Below are 21,143 nucleotides of genomic sequence, written 5' to 3' on the forward strand. Positions count from 1 at the left end.
ATAGCAAATATAGGTGGTAATTACGTAGGAAGCAAGTAGTGGTATAAGTATTTTAAGAAAACAATTTAAAAGAGTAAAAATTAAAAGCTCTACTACGACGTGTAAGCATTTATGTTCTATACATAAAGGTTTCAAAGTTAATTCAATTTTAAAAAAGTTATGTCCGCTGCAATACTTAAATCTGCCAGAGTAAATAAAGATGCATATCATCACCACTGCTTATTTAAAAAAATGAATGCATATATTTTAATCAATATTATTTAGGTCTGGACACAGAGGACTTAAAAAATCCTTCACTAATTATATTGCCAATTCAGTAATGGAATAAATTGTTTTTTTCAATTACAAAAGTATTTAATATTCCTTAATATCTTCATTAAAATAATCAATGTTTTTTTTACAGTCTGCAAGAAAAACTAGCAAAACTCCTAATTTATAAGGCATAATCAAACAGGAAAAAAAAAAAACTTTGTGGCGTCACTGTCAGTCACACTTCAAACATTACATTTACGTTTCTGGATTTTTTTAAATACATACCCTTTGCGCCATCGGCCTGCCTCACTCCCTTCCTACTTCAACTTCTAATATATCCTCTTTTAGGCCAGTGTGGAAAGAATCAAACAAGCAAACTCCCCCCAAAAAAATGAAAACAAAAATCCTTTAAAAGTTTTCCAAATAACGTGAGCAAAAACCCCAAATCTTCACCTTTCTTGAGTTCAAAGAAACAATAAAAAATAATTCAGCATTAATTAAAAAAAAAAAACCCTCTCTCGTTTCCAAGACAGCACCAGAGAGAAGCAAATCTCCTTTTCCCCAAATCTGTTAAAAAAGTGCCCCTCAAACCAAACTATCAAGTCTCATGGCTTTTTGCCACTCCAACTGTCAATCAAAGACGAGGTTGTCAAGGTGGTGAATGAATGATGATCCGCTGTGTGTTTCCAGTGGTCAGAACGCCTCAAATGTTCACATTCAAAATGCAGAAGGCTCTAGCGCTCGCTTTCCTCCAGCAGTCCTAATTTTTAAAGCAGTTTGGGTTTAATTTTTTTTTTCCTTTGCCACTGCTGTACTGGAGATTTGGAGGAGGAGGAGGAGGGCTCAAAAATGTCTGTCTTAGTTTGCCTTAAAGGAGCCACGATCGATGCTGCTTGCTTCCAGTCCCCGTGCGTGTGTAAAGTGTGTGTTGCACAGGCGGAGATGTGGATTTGGACCAGAATGCTGGAACCCGGAAGTAGTGGTGGCCATAACAGGTCGCGTCTTACACAATGCATTGGGCTGCAGCAACTAGCTCCTAGCGAAGGGGGGAGAAGCGCAAGCGAGGCGAGGGAGCTAGAGAAAGCCATCGCTTACGAAACACACATGCACACAGTGCAGCCAGCGACTACTGGAACCCTGCAGACTAAGGCATTCATTAGGTTTAATCGGGGGGAAACTTGAGAAAGGCGTCCTTTAAATTCATGGGCAGTGCAGTACCCTTGGAAGCGCAGAATATTGCCATGCCCGAGTGTATGCAACGTTGGTTTCATGGGCTGAACAACGAGTGCATGCTCTTGCGCTTGCTTTGTTATTGGAAATGGTTTACATTTTGCACAGATCTGGGTTAAGGGAGCTTTCAGAGGTACCAAGAAAGACATGGAACATGCTCACTGTGTGTTTTGTACTTACACTACATATTTTAGCAGAAAGACCATATTCAGATAACACAGGATAACGTACTGCAGTTTTTAAGTACGAGTTTCCGCACATCAACATACGTAGCTTTGTGCTTGAAAATGTAACAACTGCTTTCTGACATGAAGTTTAATCATTCCCTTCACATTGGTATCTCTCAAAATCTGCAACAGATTCTCTCCAGCAACATTCTCATGTTTTGTTTTGTTTTTATTATTTCACTTTCACACCTTACAAACTTGTTTCAAAGGAGCATTGTGCAAACAAACAATAATTAAAAAAAAAAAATCCTAGAAACTAGATGGAAAGATAACAGTATTGATTAGTGGCCAGACCGATGGAGTCCTGGGACTAGCTGATGTGTTTTTATAGCTGCAGAAAGGACGTTGACGAATAACAGAACCGAAAGCACCGCGCAGCTCCGGACGTCTCTCGCTTTTCGGGGCAGGTTTTCACACAGCTGAAGTGCCACAAGGATCTCTCTCTCTCTCTCTCTCCCCCCCCCTCCCCCTCTGTACGATGGAGAATGGACTAGTCCAAATCTCAGTAGGCAGTAGTAGAGGAGCCCGTGTCCAATCAGATGGCGGCCTCTGAAAGCCTGCCTTCCATTGGTGGAGGGAAAAATCAATTCTCAAATAATCGATGAGCAGGGCACTTCGATCGGCGGCAGGGAGCGCCAGCGATGGGAGGCCGAGCCTCCCCGCGCGGCCGGCGGAGACCGCCTCGGCTTCCTCTGTAACCAGAGCAGGAGCGGCGGCCAGAAAGCAAACACAAAACACGGTCCCAGAGGGAGGGAGGGAGGGAGAGCGAGAGGGGCCCGCACAACCCGTAGAGAGCACAAATAAAAAAAAAAAAGGACGAAAATTCCCACCGCCGTGAATGCTTTACTTTTTCCGAGGCACGAGAACGCGCGATGTCCTCTCCCCCTGCTCGGTGCTTTGGGCCTCATTTACTAAGCGTATCACCACCACCACCACCACCATTGACACAGCGTGGGGGAAAACCTTTAGTAAATCAGGCCTCCATTTATTTTCCAAGTTGACGGTGGCTGCAGGCTCTCCCCTTGTTTTGTTTTGAACTCGGGGCAGGAGGATGGCGGGTGCCGCGCAGAGAACTGCTTTAAAGAGCTGATCGGCGGCAGCGGCTCTCGTTGAAAGTAAGGTCGTGTAGCTCTAGCCCGCTCTCGCCTCCTTAAAAGATGTTTCTGCCGTGCGTGGCGACGGTCAGACATTTACTGCCCCTCTGACACAGACCATCGGTATTCACGTGCGATGTGTGAGTCGAACCGTCAGCTTTAGCAGCCAAAGTTTGCACGCAGCATTAATGGATTGAGAACAGAAAAAAACACAACGCGGTTCGCCGTGGAAAGCGTTAAACGCTGTACGACTTCTTGCCAGCTTCTTTTTAAGAAGGATGCTGTTTCGTCCTGAAACATCAGTTGTGTCACTCTTCGTGTGGTCGTTATAGTTTTACAATTAGCACCATTAACATCAATAGTGCATTTATTCTCATTCTCAGCAGCTATGCAAAGAAATAAATCGGAAAATGTTTTAGCCAGGCCAAAGTCTAGGACATTAACAGAAAGACTTCCCAGTAGCAGCACAATCCAGCTGCCTATCCGTCAATCTTATCTCTTGTTAAAAAAAAAAAAAAATAGATTGAAAAGCAGTTTCAAAACTGACTACTTTTTGGGCCGTAATTGCTGTGAGGAGGTTACCACAGAAAATAAAGCTTACTTGGACGCCTTGTACGCCGGCTGAGTAGTTTTTTTTGAAATGCCACTTTTTTTCCGCAGAAGAGTGTAATGAGTTTATGGTTTACCTGAGTGTACTCAATAATTCTCTGCTTAAATTGTTTAAACGTGTCTTAAGAAGATTTGTCATCGATCAGATCAGTTCTGTGTGTGGAAAATAGCAAATGAAACAAAATATTCACAAATCAGGTTCAACAATCTCTAAATGGGGCTGCTTGGCGATTATTCCGGCAAAATGTGCAGCAGAAAAATTACTGTGAAGTGCCCTTGACTGACTGTAGGTTATTGGATTCGGAGTTTCCACGGAGAGGAAACACATCAGGTAATGTACGTTCAGGTTCAATTCAGAACATCTTGGAATCGCAGACGTTTTTCTGAGTCCTAAAAGTTAAAAAAAATTAACATTGTTCCAGATTTTATATTGTCTCAGATTTCCATTCCATAGACTCGGATAAATGCAGTGCAGGTAAGAGACTTTCTTGCACCTTAAAACCCGCACGTCATTTCATGGAGAAGACTAAAAATGCCAGTATTTAATTTATACAAGTGTATGTATTTGAAACCACTTTCAGCTACATAAGCAGCAGAAAAAAAAAGTATGGTTTTATAACCAGTCCAGGTGATTCACTGATTTTTGTTTTACAAATATACTTTATATAATGATGCTGTATATTTTATTTTGCATCTCATGTTAGGCCCATGTAAGATAAATTCAGATCTATCAAGCGATTAAAACTCTTTACAATGTAATTATGTAGTACAAATTGTTTGCCCAAACCTCATTCTGGATAAGGATTTTACAATTAGCAAACAGCTTAATGCAGGGGCTTGCTGAGAAAACTTGTACTCCTGTCTTCTGCAGTTGCAGCATAGTATACTGACCATAAAAAAGACTAACCTTACAGCAATTAATCATCTATTAAAGAGGGGAAAGTAAACGGACAGTTTCTCCACTATCTCAGTAAATTACCAGTGGTATATTTATATCTGATCTGTGGCTGTGAAGATTCATTCTTTGCAAACCGATGCCTTTTTCAAGGGAATTCAGTCTTTTGATAACATTTCGGATCTAGTGCTTCTTAACTATGTGAAATCCTGTTTTCAATGATACATTTTCACAAAACATAGAAGACTTTCATATTGAACCTAAAATTAATCCGCACCCCCTATTGTATACTACTTCTGGAGCCCCCAATGGCTCTTCACATGCTATGACACATGCAAATAGGGGCTTATGCGCTTTCTTGTTCAGTTTTGAAATAGTTTCCATAGGTTTTAAGGTAGATGTTTTTGATAATTGGTTGTACCTATTTGCTCTGAAGTTTGTCTCATGGACCTTGAGGCTGTTCTAATTAGAACAATTAGAAGTAAAGTTATAAAGAGTGATTGCAGTCTGCAATTCAGACCACAGTGTTTCAGAAGCTATGTGTTATAAAGTTAGTTTTGTTTTAATTGCAATATCTATCATCATTTAATAAGTAAAAGCCTGATATTCAGGCAGTGAATGCGGTAGTTGTATCCACCTGGCTGTTACATCTTAAAAAAAAAATCGCCCGATTGAATTCTTGTTTACTACGTTAAATGTAGAGGATCTTGGGAAAATCTCTGAACAAAAATGCGCTTTTTCGGGAAATATTGAAGGTAGAAAGAAAAAACTATTGTGAGCAAGCCAGAATGTAATAAATGTAGTGGAGATAATAAAGGAATGTTTTAGATAAGAATGAGAGCTGCTGGGAAGGTACCAAACAGATTAAACTCATGAATAATTGTTAAAAAAAAAAAAAAAAAGATGAAATAAAGTATTAAATGGTAGAAGTAGAAAAAAAAGGTGACTACAAAAAGAAGTGAACTGAGGGGATTAGCGAAGAAATGAATGAAGTACCCATATGCATTTAGTACTGTGGTGTATTGAGATGGGGGATTTGTTTATTGGATTCTGCTCCAGGAAACAAAGAACGCCTGGTCCAGTTCAGGAGTCAACCAGAGGTCAGGCCGGGCTCTCCAGCAGTCACAGACAAAATAGCTAAGTCACTGTATTCAGTAAACAATCTGAATGAAGAATACCAATGTCACAAATACTTGTTGTAAAGAGGAAAGAAAGCTTTTGTAGGCGTTTCTATGCAAATCCAGGTCTCTCGGGGGGGGGGGGGGGAAATAAACTTTACTGTTTAACATAATTACCAACTCTGATGTTTTCAAAAGTTAGAAAGACCTTTGAAGAATTAGACGATGCACTCAACAAAATATTCACGGTACAAATTACTGGTTCTTTTAATACTTTCTAAACATTGCTATAAACTTTTAATTTGGTTTAACTGAACGCATAAAATAATCTACTGCGTGAACTTTTTGTTCCCCCCCCCCCCTCCCGTCTTATTTACACTTTTAGGAGGTTGTATAAAAGAGCGATGCCAAATGTAATATGGAAATCTTAAGAAAAATTCTGTAATTAGAAAAATATTTTGGATTAGCCAAACGCTCAACTAGATTCACATGGTTGACATTATATAACTTTTAAAAATAGAGGAGCTCTGACAAGCCTTAACTGTAGGTTTAACCTCTTTCCCACACACAGTAAAGATACGTTAACAAAGCTAAACTAATTAATATTGAGATTATGGAATTACTTTAAATTGCATATCCATGAAGAATAACTTAACATTCTAAATAGGTTTTAGTGTAGTTAAACAACACAAGCTATTTACTTTAGTAAATCTAGACGCACCCTTCACACATTTACACTTTGCAAATCATAGTGGAGCATTTTACCCTGCACATCCTGTAATACTATACAATTGTCTGCTTTCTGGGTATATTATCGTCTTATCTGTAAATTATTAGCACGCTCTTTCTTTTCATTTAGGAAATAGTTACTTTCATATAACTTTGTCAGTGCCCTTCCTTTGCCATTTTTGTAGATATGCATTCTAGGCTAACTTTAAAGTAAAATATGAACTCAGTTAAACTGGGTTTTGATGTTAAAACTCCTGGAAAAATGTTTTGCATTTAATGCTTGATCTTTCCTGCCGTCTACCGGACATTCAGGAAAGTGCATCCACAAACTTTCAGGTAAAAAGAAAAAAAAAGTGTGGCTTCTGTATGTTAGTCCATTGATTGAAAGGTGGAAGAAAATTCTAAGGATTAACATTTATTTTACAGGATCCCAAAATATCTAATTTTTTTTAAATCTTTCTTTCAGTCTTAAATGCTGTCAAATTGTATTGAATCTAATATTCAAACAAAATGGCTTTCTTCTAAGGTCACCCCCCCCCCCCCCTACCACCACCACCACCACGGAAGACGATGCATCTATTCCAATTTAGATACAAAACTTTAAGAAAGAAAAAATAATCCAGCCAGGATGAACATCTACAAAATCAAATCTGTTAATACATTTATTTGCAATAGCATTACGAATTACAGTAATTAACTAAACCGTCTATATAAATCCACTGTTGGCAAGGGTACTTTTTGACTGTAGTATAATTCTACACGCAGATATATAGATAAAGTAAACGAGATACACATAAGCAATTTGGGAAGATAATAAACGAGTTGGTTGATTCCAGTGGATAGTAAAGAATGAAGTATCAGAATTATGGATTAAAATCATATGTGAACTTTGATGTGCCTTATACCAACAAACATGAGGCGGGATTCCGTTTTATTCTATAGCATTTTACTTACAAATGTGCAAGTTCCAGTTGTCATTTTAACAGCTGAAGGCTAGAATATATACAGTCAGTAAAATATTTGAAAACCCATGTTGCGAAAATCATATGATTAAGATTTCATAACATAAGTCGTACCGATGTTAAAAGTTCCAAAATAATTGATTGGAAGTGTCTCAGCTCAGCGTGACGTGTTATTTGTTTGCATTTGGGGCTACAGAAATTAGAATGAGTCGGTTTTAGAATATTTAGTACTCCTGATAATGAAGCATCCTTAATTACTTTAAACAGACATTCTGAACACAGCAAGTGATAATCTCATGAGAATATGCTCATATTCAATATGCTTGAATACATGTATATACAGATATAATCAAACATCTGACAGTTTTTATAAGTAAAAAAATCACATTCTGCGTTTCCAGTATATAGATTTAGGAAATAGTTCAGACCATACTTTTTGAAAGATTACTTTAAAAATGTGATTAAAGTTTAGCTGATCATAAACTTCAAGAATGTGTATGTCCATTGCTGATACCAACTGTATCATGATTCTCTGAACTCAGTTCAGTAGACGTGATTTCCACCCATTACTGGAAATGTCTGCAAATCCTAACATTTAGGGGGGGAGGAAAGATATCACATTGTCGACAAATATTCGTGTTTATATTCACGTTTTTAATTTATAACAGAAGACTTTTCTAACGTATTGCCTCAAATTATTGAGCATTAGAATAGCATTTGGCTTTAAGTCGAAAACTGTAAGCATTCGCTAATCAATATCAGGCTGATACAGTAAAGTCTTTCTTCACGCAAAAGAAATATAATAGCGCTTACAGCGTTAAATCCGAAGAGTTCGCCTATTCTGAGTAAGCTTTTCAATTCAGGTCAGGCTGTTTGACTTTATTAGTTCTCTTATTTTGCAATAATAAGCACTCTGCGGGCATGAATGCAACATCATGATACTAGTTCCTTACAAAACTATTGAGATGCAGAAGCCAATAATATAATACTTTATTCTAACATTACTATTCCTCAATGCAGTACCCGCAGAAGCTCCTAGTCTCCACATCTAAATAAAAGCGTAGACACGAAGCAGGTAGGATCATGTTATCTCACTCTCCCTGTCTGTAGAAAACAGATTTTCTTCTGTGCAAACGCGGTTTGGGGAAGCCATGTAAGCGGAAACATATTCAAGAGACACTGGAAATCACAGAGGGTAAGGTTTGAGAAACACGTTTTTAAGGAAGAAGAGGCACATTTCCAAGTATTTGTTTAAGGGAAACTTATTGGGCTTAGGCCTGAGGGAATTCGCACCCCAGAGATAGAACCTTTCTTATTCTGCCTCCCTCTCACTAATGTCAAGCGGAAGGGTTACAATTACTGTTTGGATAACAGTAAAAGGCTACGTTTCTTCTTCCAGGGACTGGAAACGCGACCATTTAACCACAATGTTTTATATTTTGGGAGATGTGGAGCTGAAATGTGTTGGTTTTTTTTTTGTGGAGAACAAAGAACTAAAATCAGACCTGTGGAGCTGCAAGCTTTGCGAAACCCCGTGGCTTCCTGCCCCTGCTCCTCACTCTTGGCCCAGCAGTTCACCGCGGGGCCAGGGCTGCCCAGGGTTAGCAGCAGGTCCTGTACTGATCAAAAGTTTGTAATCAACAACTTCCCCTAACTTCCGGTGTTTTGGGGGGGCTAGATCAGGCATCGGATTATTGCGGGGGGGAGTAGTGGAAGGCAGGGCTCCCTGTACCTCTGCCTACCCAAATCCTCCTCTAAAGCCCCACTAGTCCATGCCAGCCTGATATGCAGTTCAAGCTAAACTAAAGCTTCTTGTGTCGGCGTTTAGGGAACGTTCGGTGAACAATCTTTTTTTTGCAGCAGCCGCCCAGAACATTAAATCCTGTTATGCAGTCAGTGAAGGTGGTGCCCTCTTTTCAAGCATCTGCAAAGGTTTATTTTCTTGTTCCATTCATGCTTATAATGTTAGATGTGCACGAGGTGTGAGAAAAACCTCTGTTAGAAAGCATAGATCCCCGCTCACCATTTAAAGATATAAATGGGGGGGAGGTCTGGGCAAAAAGGAGCTGAACAGACTTGACTATAATACATGCAAGAAGAGATACTACAGGAATGATGATAGCGACAAGCATGAGAAACTTGTTGGGAAGGTGCCCTACGGTCTTAGGCTCCTCTCTTTGAACTCCCTTCCCACATTCTTCAAGGAGTTTTTTTTGTTTCTCGAGGTGGGTGCACACCGTTTGTTGGAATACTTTTCGGCTTTTCTCATCTCTCTGAAAATAACCAATCCCCCCCCCCCCCCCCCCCCCCCCAAGCATTAGCAATCCTCACTTAGCACAGTATAAGCAGCAGCACCAGGGCTAGAACAAGAGGGCATTCGTCACCAAGGCTATTATTTCAGGTGTGCTAATGGGATTAGAGCCGTGTGAAAAATGTCCGGATTAGTGCGATCCCATCTCTCAAGCAGCAGCTGCCTCTGTTGTCTGCAGCTCTTGCTTGGAACCCAGAGGTGAAAAGTGAAGGCCGCTGCCGAGCGGGCACCAGGTCTGAAGTGAGAGGCAGGGGTCACGTGCAGGCAGGGCTGAAGTGCAGGGACCAGGCTCGCACCTCATCAGCCGCCTGTTAATTGAGCGGCACCCGAAGCCCAGAAGCGAGGGGAGGAAAAAAAGGACATGTGTCTAGGTGTGAAAAAAGTGTAATTCTTAACAAAAGGAAAGGGGATCCGAGCGCAACCGCTTCCACGCTGGATGCGACGAGGCTCCCGCCCCGAAGAGGAAGAGTTAGAAACGAAGTCCCCCAGCCCTGCCCTCGGAAAATGCAAAATGTACTAGAAAGAGCTTGTTACTCTGCATTTGAAGTGTGCTGTTACAAACGTGGGCATTTAAGAGTTTAAAATAAATCAATGTATCTGTATATCATGTTGTACTTTTACAAATGTTTGGATGCAGTTTTTGTTAGGAAAAAAAAACAGTTGTTGATCACATATATTTTGTAAAGGTGTTTCAATGATATCTCAGTTATGAATAAAAGAATTATACTTAAATAGGGTGGATAGTGAATACCTACGTTATTAGCCCATATTCAAACATAAACATCTTTAAATAGTATTTTTGACCTTGGTTCTCCCTCGCCCATTAGATCCGCATTTGCATATTAGGAGGCTTAGAGCTTTCCACACCCAAAACAGAGGTGGACATTTTGAACAGTAGAGTTATGTAAAAGTGTGCACATACTAACATGTATTTTTTAAACAATTTACTCTTTGCAAACTGTTGCCAGTGATGGGGGAAAAAAACTGCATATGTTTCATGAAGATACATGTTGGTTTTTTTTTATGGGATTGCCTTGTATTTAATCAAGATAGGGTCAAAAACTGAATTTTCACATAGCCTGTCATTCTGTTCTGCCTTGTCACCAAGGTTGGCTCCCTTCCCTGCTTGTGAAACATATGGCACTTAGTATGGGCACCAGAGATTCACATCAACACGAGAAGCATAAGTTAAAGGCACTGTATCATGATATGGAGGCAATGTTGTCCAAGATGTTCTAAAGTAATTCATTATGTGAAAGACAGCAGAATTAATTCATTTCGCAACTAATTTAATTGTGGAATAAAATAAAAGAAAGTGAAAATAGGTCACCTGGTCTGGTCTAGTCTAAGATTTGTATATATACATATATATATATATTTGCTTAACTTATGTGTTCATGAAATGTTACTGACTCCAATCCCCTCTATCCCAGCAGCAGCAGCAACTTGTTTTTCTAAAATCAAATTCACAAATCTTCCCATCATCGCACTCTGTAGTTTTGGAAATATGTGCACTGGCACAAACAAAAGATTACGATTTCAGGTGAGGATAAACAACTAGGACACATCAACTGGTAGGGAAATCAAGATCTTGTCTGCTGACAATATTTTTGCTAAACATAGGCTAAATTGGGCCCAATTACAATGCCTTTTTTCCTGAAATACCTGACATTTTTTTACAGTGCTTTGAAAGAGTTGCCCGGGCATGTTATGGTTTTCTTTTGACGATGCTAATATGTTTTCATTTTATTGCCAATTGACTTCCATGATCATTTTCTTCAACTGTTTCCCTAAATTCTAGATTGACAGGCTTTGCATTTTTCACTGGGTAAAGGAAACTCTTTCCATTTTTAATATGAAACATTGCAGCAATTCATAATAGCATATTTAAGTATTATTTCTCTGTAACCTGTAGAGCAATGTAAGTTATAAAATAACCAATATAATAGTTGTATTAAATATATTATTACAAATGACTTCAATGTTTCATATAAGTGGAAAGAAATGTTTTCCTGTAATGAGAAATAAAACATTCTAGAATTTAGGAGCCATCTCAAGCAGACACAGCAAAGAACAGTGGAGAAAGACTTGAAGGCTTGCAGCCTGACATGGGATATCACCGTCATTCAGGCCACAGATTGGCGGCAGTGGCATTCTTTCTTGGAAGTCTTACGTGCAAGACATGAAAAGATTGAAACAATGTATGTCGTGCATAATTCCATTCAGAAAAAAATTCTTTGATTTTTTTTTTAATAGATTTTAATTAGTGAAAATGTAACATTATTTTAAAAGAATCACCACTAGAAGGTTATGCCTAATGAAATGAAAACCAGAAAGTTTACTATGGACATTTCTTCTAGAAATGTGGGCCCGAACTCTGCAAACATTTCATACTCACCTAAATTGATGGATAGCTGAATGTATTTGGCCAACCTCATCATTTTTTTATGTTGCAGACAGAAATATTTGGGCCAGCTGGGATATTTGGCCCTGACCTATAGAGCATTAATCCTATGCAAAATTTAAGTACACCTCATTTTGCAAAATAATCATTATTTATTCATCTCAGGCCCCAACCAACCCCCCCCTAAATATTGAATAATGAAAAAATAAAATATTACTACTGCAGTCGGTCTATGATCAAGAAACATTTTAAGGTGCATACTCACTCTACTTAAACTTTCAATTTAAATGAAAAAAAAAATCTGCTGGAAATGTTGGTTAAGCAGAATAAGCTCCTTTCATTGTATGGCTACCTTGGGATTTGGAAGAACTAAATCAATGTTAACAGTTCCCAAGTATACTAAACCTCATCTTTTTTACTTTTTTGTCTAATTTTATTTTTAATTGTGCAGTATTCTTTTTTTCATATAGCATGGGCAGACTGAATGGACTATCTGGGTCTTTATCTGCCACCATTTACTATGTTACATTTGATAAAAAGAAAAAATAGCTGCACCTTGCAAACATAAATGTAATGGTGCAGCTTTCAAAATCATTTATGCAAGTAGTGCTTTCCCCATGCAAACTGGTCATCTGAAAATTGCATGCCTTCAGTCCATCTAAAAGTCCAAGGCTTTTAGCTGCATTTAGGTAAAGCTTTCCCAGGGGTGTGCTTTGGGCGTGGTTAGAAAGTAACACACTTGGAGCATATTTGCAAGTCTACATGTGATTTTTTTCCTGTAGAAATCTTTTACTGATTTCTGGATAGGAGACAGCTGCAAAAGTCCTTGGGTACTTGGTAGCTGCATGGAGTTTCTAAGGGAAAGCAGATGCATACTTTTCTCTTTGTAACTTGGTAAACAATCCATAGGTGAAAAGAACGTACGGATCTTGTCCCAAAGTGGATGGTCTGAGAATTGCCCTTAGTATGGATAAACATCTTCATATTGTGTTTCAAATAATGTGTCTATAATGAATGAAGACAGTAAACCTTACATACAATTAATGAGAAAAAGGATCAGTAAAACTATTAGAAGATTATCCCAGTGACCATATTTAAGTGAATTGTCAAAATTGCGTTTTGACAATTATTTTCCTAATGTTCCAAAAGTCATGGGAATCAAAAGATTACTTAGATGGATTTAAGATCACAGTAAAGGGAGGGAGAGGAAGGGACTATGAAGCTGAGAAGATGTAGATGGGCAGACTAGATGGGCCGTATGGTCTTTATCTGCTGTCATGTCAGCTTTCCTAAGACTTGGCCAAAATGTAGTTGCTATGTGTAACTGCTGATATAACTCTGTCTTTTCCGTATCTTTCTACAATCTCCTAGCAATGGTTTAGCTCTATGTAAACATTTGAGAATTTAGCAGAGTAACTTTTGTTTTTGTGACTGCATTGTATATTATCACATGATATAATTATCTGTGCTTTACGAACCCAAGTGTGACCTCTTTACAGACATGCAGTAAAAAAAAAACAAAAAATGCCACCCTGAAGTCATATGTGACTAAAGAATTCATACCAACTAAGCAGGAGGTGTGAATGCCTCAGGCTTGGGTGTGATTTTCACATGGCACCATTGCCCCATATGCTTCCAGCATGCCCCACCCTCTAGCTCCCAGCACTTGCAAGATTCAGTGGGTCTTTGCCCCTGCTGGGGAATCCTGGGAGCTTGAGCATGGTAAGAGTGAGGCAGAGGAATGGTCCAGGTGTGGCCTTAACACACTCCTATACACTTTGTTTAAAAAAAAAAAAAAAGTATGAATTATTTTCTCACATACACATCAGTCACAACTTCTCTCATACTCAGTTTTGCTTTTTATCACAACTAAAGGCTCTCTGATACATATACACCTTCTTACAGCCTCCTCCTCCTTACACACTCTCAAACACACTGCCTCCTTCTCACACAACCATCCACATTCCCAAACACATAACCTCCTTTTTCATGAACTCGTCCACCACGTGTTTCTTCCCCCTCCCCGTCAACAGCTTTTCTCTCCCTCCACCTTCCAGTTCTCTCTTCACAGGCAGTCCAAGGTTGAATTACAGACTTCAGGGAGACATGGTTAGTGGGGGGGACAACAGAGGAAAGAAACAAAAGTTACATTATGCATAATAATGATAAGACCAAATTGAAATATATTGAGGACCCCCTCTTGGTGTCTTCACCCCTGGGGGAGAGGAATTTGGGACTCTGTGCAGAGTCTATGTTACTCATTTTTGACAGCTTGGAGGGATGTTTTCCTGCCCACACAAGGATACTGTGTTCACTTGGGAACCTCATTTAATCCATGCCCTGGAGGATGAGGGTTTCCCTACCCTGGTAGTAGGAGACCCTTGCACAGATAGAGGAAAGGCTGTAAACTGAAGGGACCGGCTGTGGCACCAAGGACTGTTTTGAACTATGCCATTTACTCATCTAATTCACTCTCAGTAAAGCTACTTTTGGACACTCAGAGTCTCCTGGCACCTTACAGCACTCACTGCAGAAAAAGTGTTATACCTCTCCCAGGGAAAAGAATTATAAAGGCACCCCTGTCACTCTGGGCCCAGAAGGAAGATTTCCTTTCCCCCACTAACAAAGGATTCAGGCCCTGAGGAAAGATTTGTGTAGGAGCTAGCCTGTGTGATACAGCCCCAGAAGTACCACATTTTTATCTATCTATCTATCTATCTATCTATCTATCTATCTATCTATCTATCTAGCTAGCTAGCTAACTGGCTATCTTTGTTGTATGCTAGCCTAGCTGAGATCCAGCATTCTTGCATAGATAAGGTGTAAGTACACTGACAGATAATCTGCTTACTAAATGCTCCATGTATTATAGTGATGTGCATAATAGGGATGTGCATTCGTTTGCATTGACATAGGAAATAAAGACAATATTTCCTATTTCGTTTTATTTTGGGGGCCTGACGAAACGATAGGAAAACCCACAAAATGTCATTGGTTTTCTTATCGTTTTTTTTTGGGGGGGAGAAAGGGCACATTAAAAAAAACAAAAAACCAAACCCACCCCAACCCTTCACATTTAATTAATTGCAACCCTCCCAACCCCCCCAAGAATTAAAAGACCCCCCCCCAAGACTTGCCGAAAGTCCCTGGTGGTCCAGTGGGTTCCCAGGAGCAATCTCCCCCTCTCGGGCTGTCAGCTGCCACTAATCAAATTGACGCCAATGGTTCTTTGCCCTTACCATGTGACAGGGACTACCAGTGCATTGGTCGGCCCCTGTCACATGGTAGGAGCAATGGATGGCCCGTGCCATTTTCTAAGATGGTGCCAGCCATCCATTGCTCCTACCATGTGACAGAGGCTGGCCAATGGCACCAATAGCCCCTGTCACATGGTAAGGGCAAAGGGCCATCGGCACCATTTTGATTATTGGCAGCGATGGCCCGAGAGTGGGAGATCACTTTTGGGACCCCTGCTGGACCACCAGGCACTTTTGGCAAGCTTTGGGGGGTTGTAATTTATTAAATTTGAAGGGTTGGGGTGGGTTTCGGTTTTTCGTTTTGGGGCAGCCGAAATAAAATCGGCCCGAACTGCGGGAAAATGAAATTTCTCACGGTGGGCCAATAACGAAGACCAAACCGAAATGTTCAGCTGAATCACATCTCTAGTACTGCATAAAAAAAAGTTTGTGCCGGTTCATTTTTTGGTTCGGGGGTGAGCCATTTTGGTCCACCCCCGAATCAGAAATTTTTTTTTGTTGCCAATTTCATTTTAAAAAAATGAAAAAAAAAAAAGCCCCAATCCTTTAAATTTAACTAAATGGAATGCCCCCCACACTCCCGACCCCCCCCCAAAGTCTCACTCAATGTCCCTGGTGGTCCAGAGGGGGGGCCCAGGAGCTCAGCTCTCGGAGGCCATCATTCCTGGAGGCCGTCAGCTGAGAGTATTCAAAATGCTGCTGGCATTGCAAATGATACAAGTGTCCTTCACTGCTTCTTTCCTCCTCTTCCTCCATTCCCATGTCTCCTCATTGGAGTCCTTCTTGACTGGTTTGTTAAGATTGTGACCATAGCCTAATTAGCTGTTCCGCTGCTTAGCTTTCACCAAGCTTCTCATGAACCAAGATAACAACAGCTTATTCCTTCATCTTGTGATTTGTATGATATAGACTCACAACAATAGCAACTATGTTTAGGGACTAAGATGAATATGGATTATAAGTGAAAAATTTCTGAAGTTAGAATGCAGATATGGAATCCAAGCTACATCTCAGTGTAACAAATAAGATACATTGTTTACATTCTGATGAAGGTTCTTGGTCTATCAGCATAATGTAGCTTGGATTCCACCTCTGCATTATAACCTCAGTGATTTTTCACTTATAAGTGCCATTAACTCCCTCTCCAGCTTTACACTTCTGCAAAGCACTTGTGGTAACCTCCAATTCCTGAATTGAAAGGGAAACGAGTACCCAGGAGTCTTTAAGCAATGTGGGGATTTAAAATATTGCCTGAATTAGGATTTTCTATTTTAACTGAATTTCAAATGTTTTGCCCCGGGATCTCACATGCTTCTGAGCCCTTTCACACTCCCTAAGGGATTCAAGGGGTTAGGTTCCCAATTTAGCATCTAGAGGTTCATTTGGTTTTTTTTTAACACAAAACTATTTTTTTTTTCCCTGTAAGAAAATACCTCCAACTTCAAAGGTACGAACTAATAAATAGTCTTCTGAGAACCACTATGGGACCTCATGGATTCTCCTGCGTTTTACATAGGCCCTCAAAAACAGATTCTCCTATTCTGTACCTTGGAATCTCATAAATAGATTCTTTCACTCTTTGCCACAAGAGCTCATAATCAGATTATCCCTTTGCTTCCAGAGGAGTTAAATGTTTCCCATGAAGCATGCCACACTTCACAGTAAACAAGTCTGCTACTGGGAGCTGTGAACATTTTTATAAAATATGGAAAACCTTTTTTTTTTTCCAAAGAATGTATGATGTAAAGTACATCTAGGGTTCACTTTTCTTCACAAAAGGAAGGGGATGTCTCTGGCTGGAAAAATGCCTTTTCACTTATGCAGAGTTCTGTATTAGGTTTTCTCTGTCTAACAATTATGTTTACATTCTCTTTAATCCCTTGTAGTCATGCAGGAGTTGAATGAAAAACATTCAAGGTTGCTTCTTGCTTTAAGAATGCTATGTTTTACTGTGATGGCATAACTGAGCCGCCACACTGGAAGAGTCTATTTCAGTTAACCCAGCCAGCTTCATATTTCATCTAAAGAAGGTACCCTGAGCGAGATATTAAAGGACCACCAATTCACAGATTTAAAGATTTGCCATTTGTAAGTTGCACTATGAATAGGATCTGTGAAACATAAAAGCACGATGACAAAAAAAAAAGACCACTATGGCCTATCTATTCTACTCATCCACATTAACTATTCAGCTTTACAATCCCTTCCAATCTCTTAGAGATCCTCTGTGTTTATTCCATGCTTTCTTGAATTCAGACTTCCCATGGCTTTTTCATTTCCTGAGAGGGCTCTCATGAGGTTTTTTTTTAATCAAATGCCTTCTGAAAATCCAGGTACACTACATTCACCAGCTCACCATTATTCACATATCTATTAACCTCTTCAACAAATGTAGCAGATTGGTAAGGCAAGACTTCCCTTGGGTAAATTCATGTTGGCTGTGTCCCATAAAACCATGTCTATTTATATACTTCTGTAAATGTATTATTTAGAATAGTTTCTATGATTTTTCCAGGCAGTGATGTCAGGATCACTGGTCTATAGTTTCCTGGATTACCCCAGAGCCATTTTCAAAGACTGATATAACATTGGCCACCTAATCTTCAGGTACAATAGATGCTTTAATGACAGGCTACAGATTACTAGTAATAGTAGGGATGTGAATCATTTTTCTGACGGATGAAAATATCGTATGATATTTTCTCATCTGTCAGGAATCGGGAGGTCCCTGAAAGCGATAGGAAAATCCCATGACATGTTTGTGGGGTTCTCTTTTTTTTTTTTTTTTGGGGGGGGGGGCAGGAAGAAAGGGCACACAAAAACAACCCCCAAACCCACTTGACCCTTTAAATCTCATTAATTAGACTCCCCCCCCAAAGCTTTTCTAAAGTACCTGGTGGTCCAGTGGGGGTCCCGAGAGCAATCTCCTGCTCTCGGGCCGTCAGCTGCCACTAATCAAAATGGTGTCAATGGCCCTTTGCCCTTACCATGTGACAGGGGCTATTGGTGCCATTGGCCAGCCCCTGTCACATGGTAGGAGCAATTGATGGCCCACGCCATTTTTAAAGATGGCGCCGGCTATCCATTGCTCCTACCATGTAACATGGGCCAGCCAATGGCACCAATAGCCCCTGTCAAGGGCAAAGGGCCATTGGTGCCATTTTGTTTACTGGCAGCCGATGGTCCGAGAGCGGGAGATCGCTCCTGGGATCCCTGCTGGACCACCAGATACTTTGAAAAGTTTTTGGGGGGTCAGGAAGGTGGGAGATTCTAAATAATGAGATTTAAAGGGTCAGGGTGGTTTTTGTTTTTTGTCTCCAGACAGCCAAAAAAAAAAAGCGTTCAGAACCACAAACGAAGATTTCCTTCGGTTTTACTACGAACCCGATACTGGAAACGAGTCCGGTACCGATTCACATCTCTAAGTAATAGGTCTGCTGTTGCGCGCCGTGGCCGCATGGGTGCTGTAACTGGGCCTGCTCACTTCGCTCTGCCCTCCACTAGCTCCGGTCTTTCCACAGCTGCCAGCTCCCGGCATCCCCAATGCTCACTGTGGGTTCTCTCTGGCTTCCTCCAAGCCGCAGGCCTCATAGTGGAGCTCCTGTGAGAGCTCTCCATCTTTGTCCACCTTGGCCATGCCCCTAGGCGCAGGCGTGGACGACATCACTCCCTTTAAAGGGACCAGTGCAGGAAACCCGGCTCTGCCGCCGCCCTGTGCCATCACATGAACTTCCTATAAATAGCGAGGCCCTGTCCCCAGGACATCGCCTTGGCAATTGGGTTGACACCATGGTGATCTAGTTTGCTTATTCCAATTTCCAGCATTTCCTTGTTCCAGCATCTCCTCGTTCCAGCGTCTCCTTGTTCCAGTGTTCCTGCATCCTGCATTCCAGTGTTCCTTCCTGTGTCCTTACTCAGGTAGTACCTTCTCGGACTGATCTCTGGTATTGATCCCTGTCTGTCTGACTACTAGGGGTGTGCATTCGTTCCCTACGAATTGGGAATCTGCAACGTATAGGACCATATTCGTTGCATTCGTGGGGAAGCAAAACATATTGCGATTCCCCACGAATACAATTAATCTTCGCCGAATTATTCAGCTGCCTAAAGGAGCTAATTTAAACACCCCCCACCCCCACACCCCCCCAAGACTTACCAAAACTCCCTGGTGGTCCAGCGGGGGGTCCGGAAACCATCCCCTGCACTCAAACCCTCGGCTGCCGGTTTCAAAATGGCGCCGATAGCCTTTGACCTACTATGTCACAGGGGCTACCATTTTGATTACTGGCAGCCGACAGCCCGAGTGCAGGAAATCGCTCCCGGACCCCCGCTGGACCACCAGGGACTTTTGGCAAGTCCTGGGGGACCCTCCTGGCCCCCACAAGACCTGCCAAAAGTCCAGCGGGGGTCCAGGAGCGATCTCCTGCACTCGGGCCGTCGGCTGCCAGTAATCAAAATGGCGCCGATAGCCTTTGCCCTTACTATGTCACAGGGGCTACCGGTGCAATTGGTCAGCCCCTGTCACATGTAGGAGCACAATATGGTGCCAATTGCCATGTGACATGGGCTGACCAATGGCACCGGTAGCCCCTGTGACATAGTAGGTCAAAGGCTATCGGCGCCATTTTGAAACCGGCAGCTGAGGGTGTGAGTGCAGGGGATGGCTCCCGGACCCCTTGCTGGACCACCAGGGAGTTTTGGTATGTCTTGGGGGTCAGGAGGGTGGGAGGTTGTAGTTAATTTAATTTTAGCGGGGAAATGAATAGGAATTGACGTATAAACGTATCGGGGTGCCCCCTTGCCGAATGCAATGTATCTGCCCCCGACGAATACGAATCCCGAATGCAATATATGGCGTCCCTCTGCACATCCCTACTGACCACTCTCTTCATTTGCTGCCTGGAACTGACCCCTGCCTGCCTGACTACTCTCTTCGTCTGCTGCCTGGAACTGACCCTCACATGCCTTGACTATGCTCGGATTAACCCTGGCATTGACCTCTGCTTTGGCTGACCACCTCTGGACTGATACTCTGGCTTTGATCCTTGCGCTTCACTTGGACACTTCTGGCCTTCCGTGTCTAAGAACATAAGAACATGCCATACTGGGTCAGACCAAGGGTCCATCAAACCCAGCATCCTGTTTCCAACAGTGGCCAATCCAGGCCATAAGAACCTGCTTGGATTCAGTCCGCGGCTTTCATCCGACCAGACCCGCAGGCGCTGTCTGTCTCGCCAGGAGGGCCTTCCTGACTTGTTACCTCCCTGAGGTCTCTGGAGCTTCCAGTTCGGGTCTGGTCTATCCTTTCTGCATCAGCCGTGCACCCTTGCTCGTGGTGGGCACACACCCCTCTGCTACCTCTCCGGGAGACTACTTGAGGCCCACCTAAGTCCAGGCGGTCCAGGTACCCAAGGGCTCAACCTGTGGAAACCCCAGACTGTTATTGGCAAAGCTCCAGCTAGCCTCTGTCTTCTTGTGTGCTCCACCTCCTGGTGGCAGGCGCTCTCGGGGTCTGACCAGAGGGCCATACCAATCCTGCACCAGGCCAAGGGTTCACCTCCAGCGCAACATCTGCAATTTCAATTTTGAGTTCTTTCAGAACTCTGGGGTGTAAACCATCTGGTTCAGGTGATTTGCTACTCTTTAGTTTGTCAATTTACCTTATTATAGCTTCCAGCTTCAGCATGATTTGTTTCAGTTTCTCCTAGTCATCACCATTAAATATTTCTGCCATGGGTATCTCCCCAACATCCTTCTCAAAGCAAAAAATTAATTTAGCCTTTCCACTATGGCCTTGTCTTACCTAAGTGACCCTTTTTTCCTTGACAATCTAATAGCTCAACTGACTCCCTCATAAGTTTCCTGCTTCATTAGGGTGACCAAATGTTCAGTTTTTGACCGGATAGTCTGGTTTTGCAGGTAAATCTACAGTGGTTATAAGGGTAACCGGTCACTGTAAAACCTGGTCAGTAATGCCTGGAGCCAATCAGCAGAGGGGGTGGGGTGGGGTGTGTGGTGTGCCTGAAGACAAAGAGATGCCTGCCCGCCCCACCAC

The 21,143-nt window shown here is 41.6% G+C and overlaps 1 protein-coding gene and 1 long non-coding RNA gene across 8 annotated transcripts in view; one reads left to right on the forward strand and one right to left on the reverse strand.

The window, feature by feature from the left end:
• MEIS1 (Meis homeobox 1) overlaps positions 1 to 1,236 on the reverse strand; it is a 312,349-nt gene extending 311,113 nt beyond the window's left edge. For 6 of the 7 annotated variants that reach the window (XM_029593612.1, XM_029593610.1, XM_029593611.1 and 3 more), the window contains exon 1: positions 538 to 1,233. In XM_029593612.1, the coding sequence (XP_029449472.1) occupies positions 538 to 549 (12 nt within the window). In that variant the 5' untranslated portion in view covers positions 550 to 1,233. Of the gene's footprint in view, positions 1 to 537 lie in introns of all 7 variants that reach the window. The other variant, XM_029593613.1, reaches the window with a different exon arrangement.
• An 862-nt stretch (positions 1,237 to 2,098) lies between these two features.
• The window catches only part of LOC115087015, a 40,958-nt gene continuing 21,913 nt past the window's right edge, over positions 2,099 to 21,143 (forward strand). The window contains exon 1 of the long non-coding RNA XR_003855398.1: positions 2,099 to 3,743. This is a non-coding gene — a long non-coding RNA (uncharacterized LOC115087015). The remainder of the gene's footprint in view (positions 3,744 to 21,143) is intronic.

This window comes from Rhinatrema bivittatum, chromosome 3 (assembly GCF_901001135.1).
Source record: "Rhinatrema bivittatum chromosome 3, aRhiBiv1.1, whole genome shotgun sequence".
NCBI classification, from domain to species: Eukaryota; Metazoa; Chordata; class Amphibia; order Gymnophiona; family Rhinatrematidae; genus Rhinatrema; species Rhinatrema bivittatum.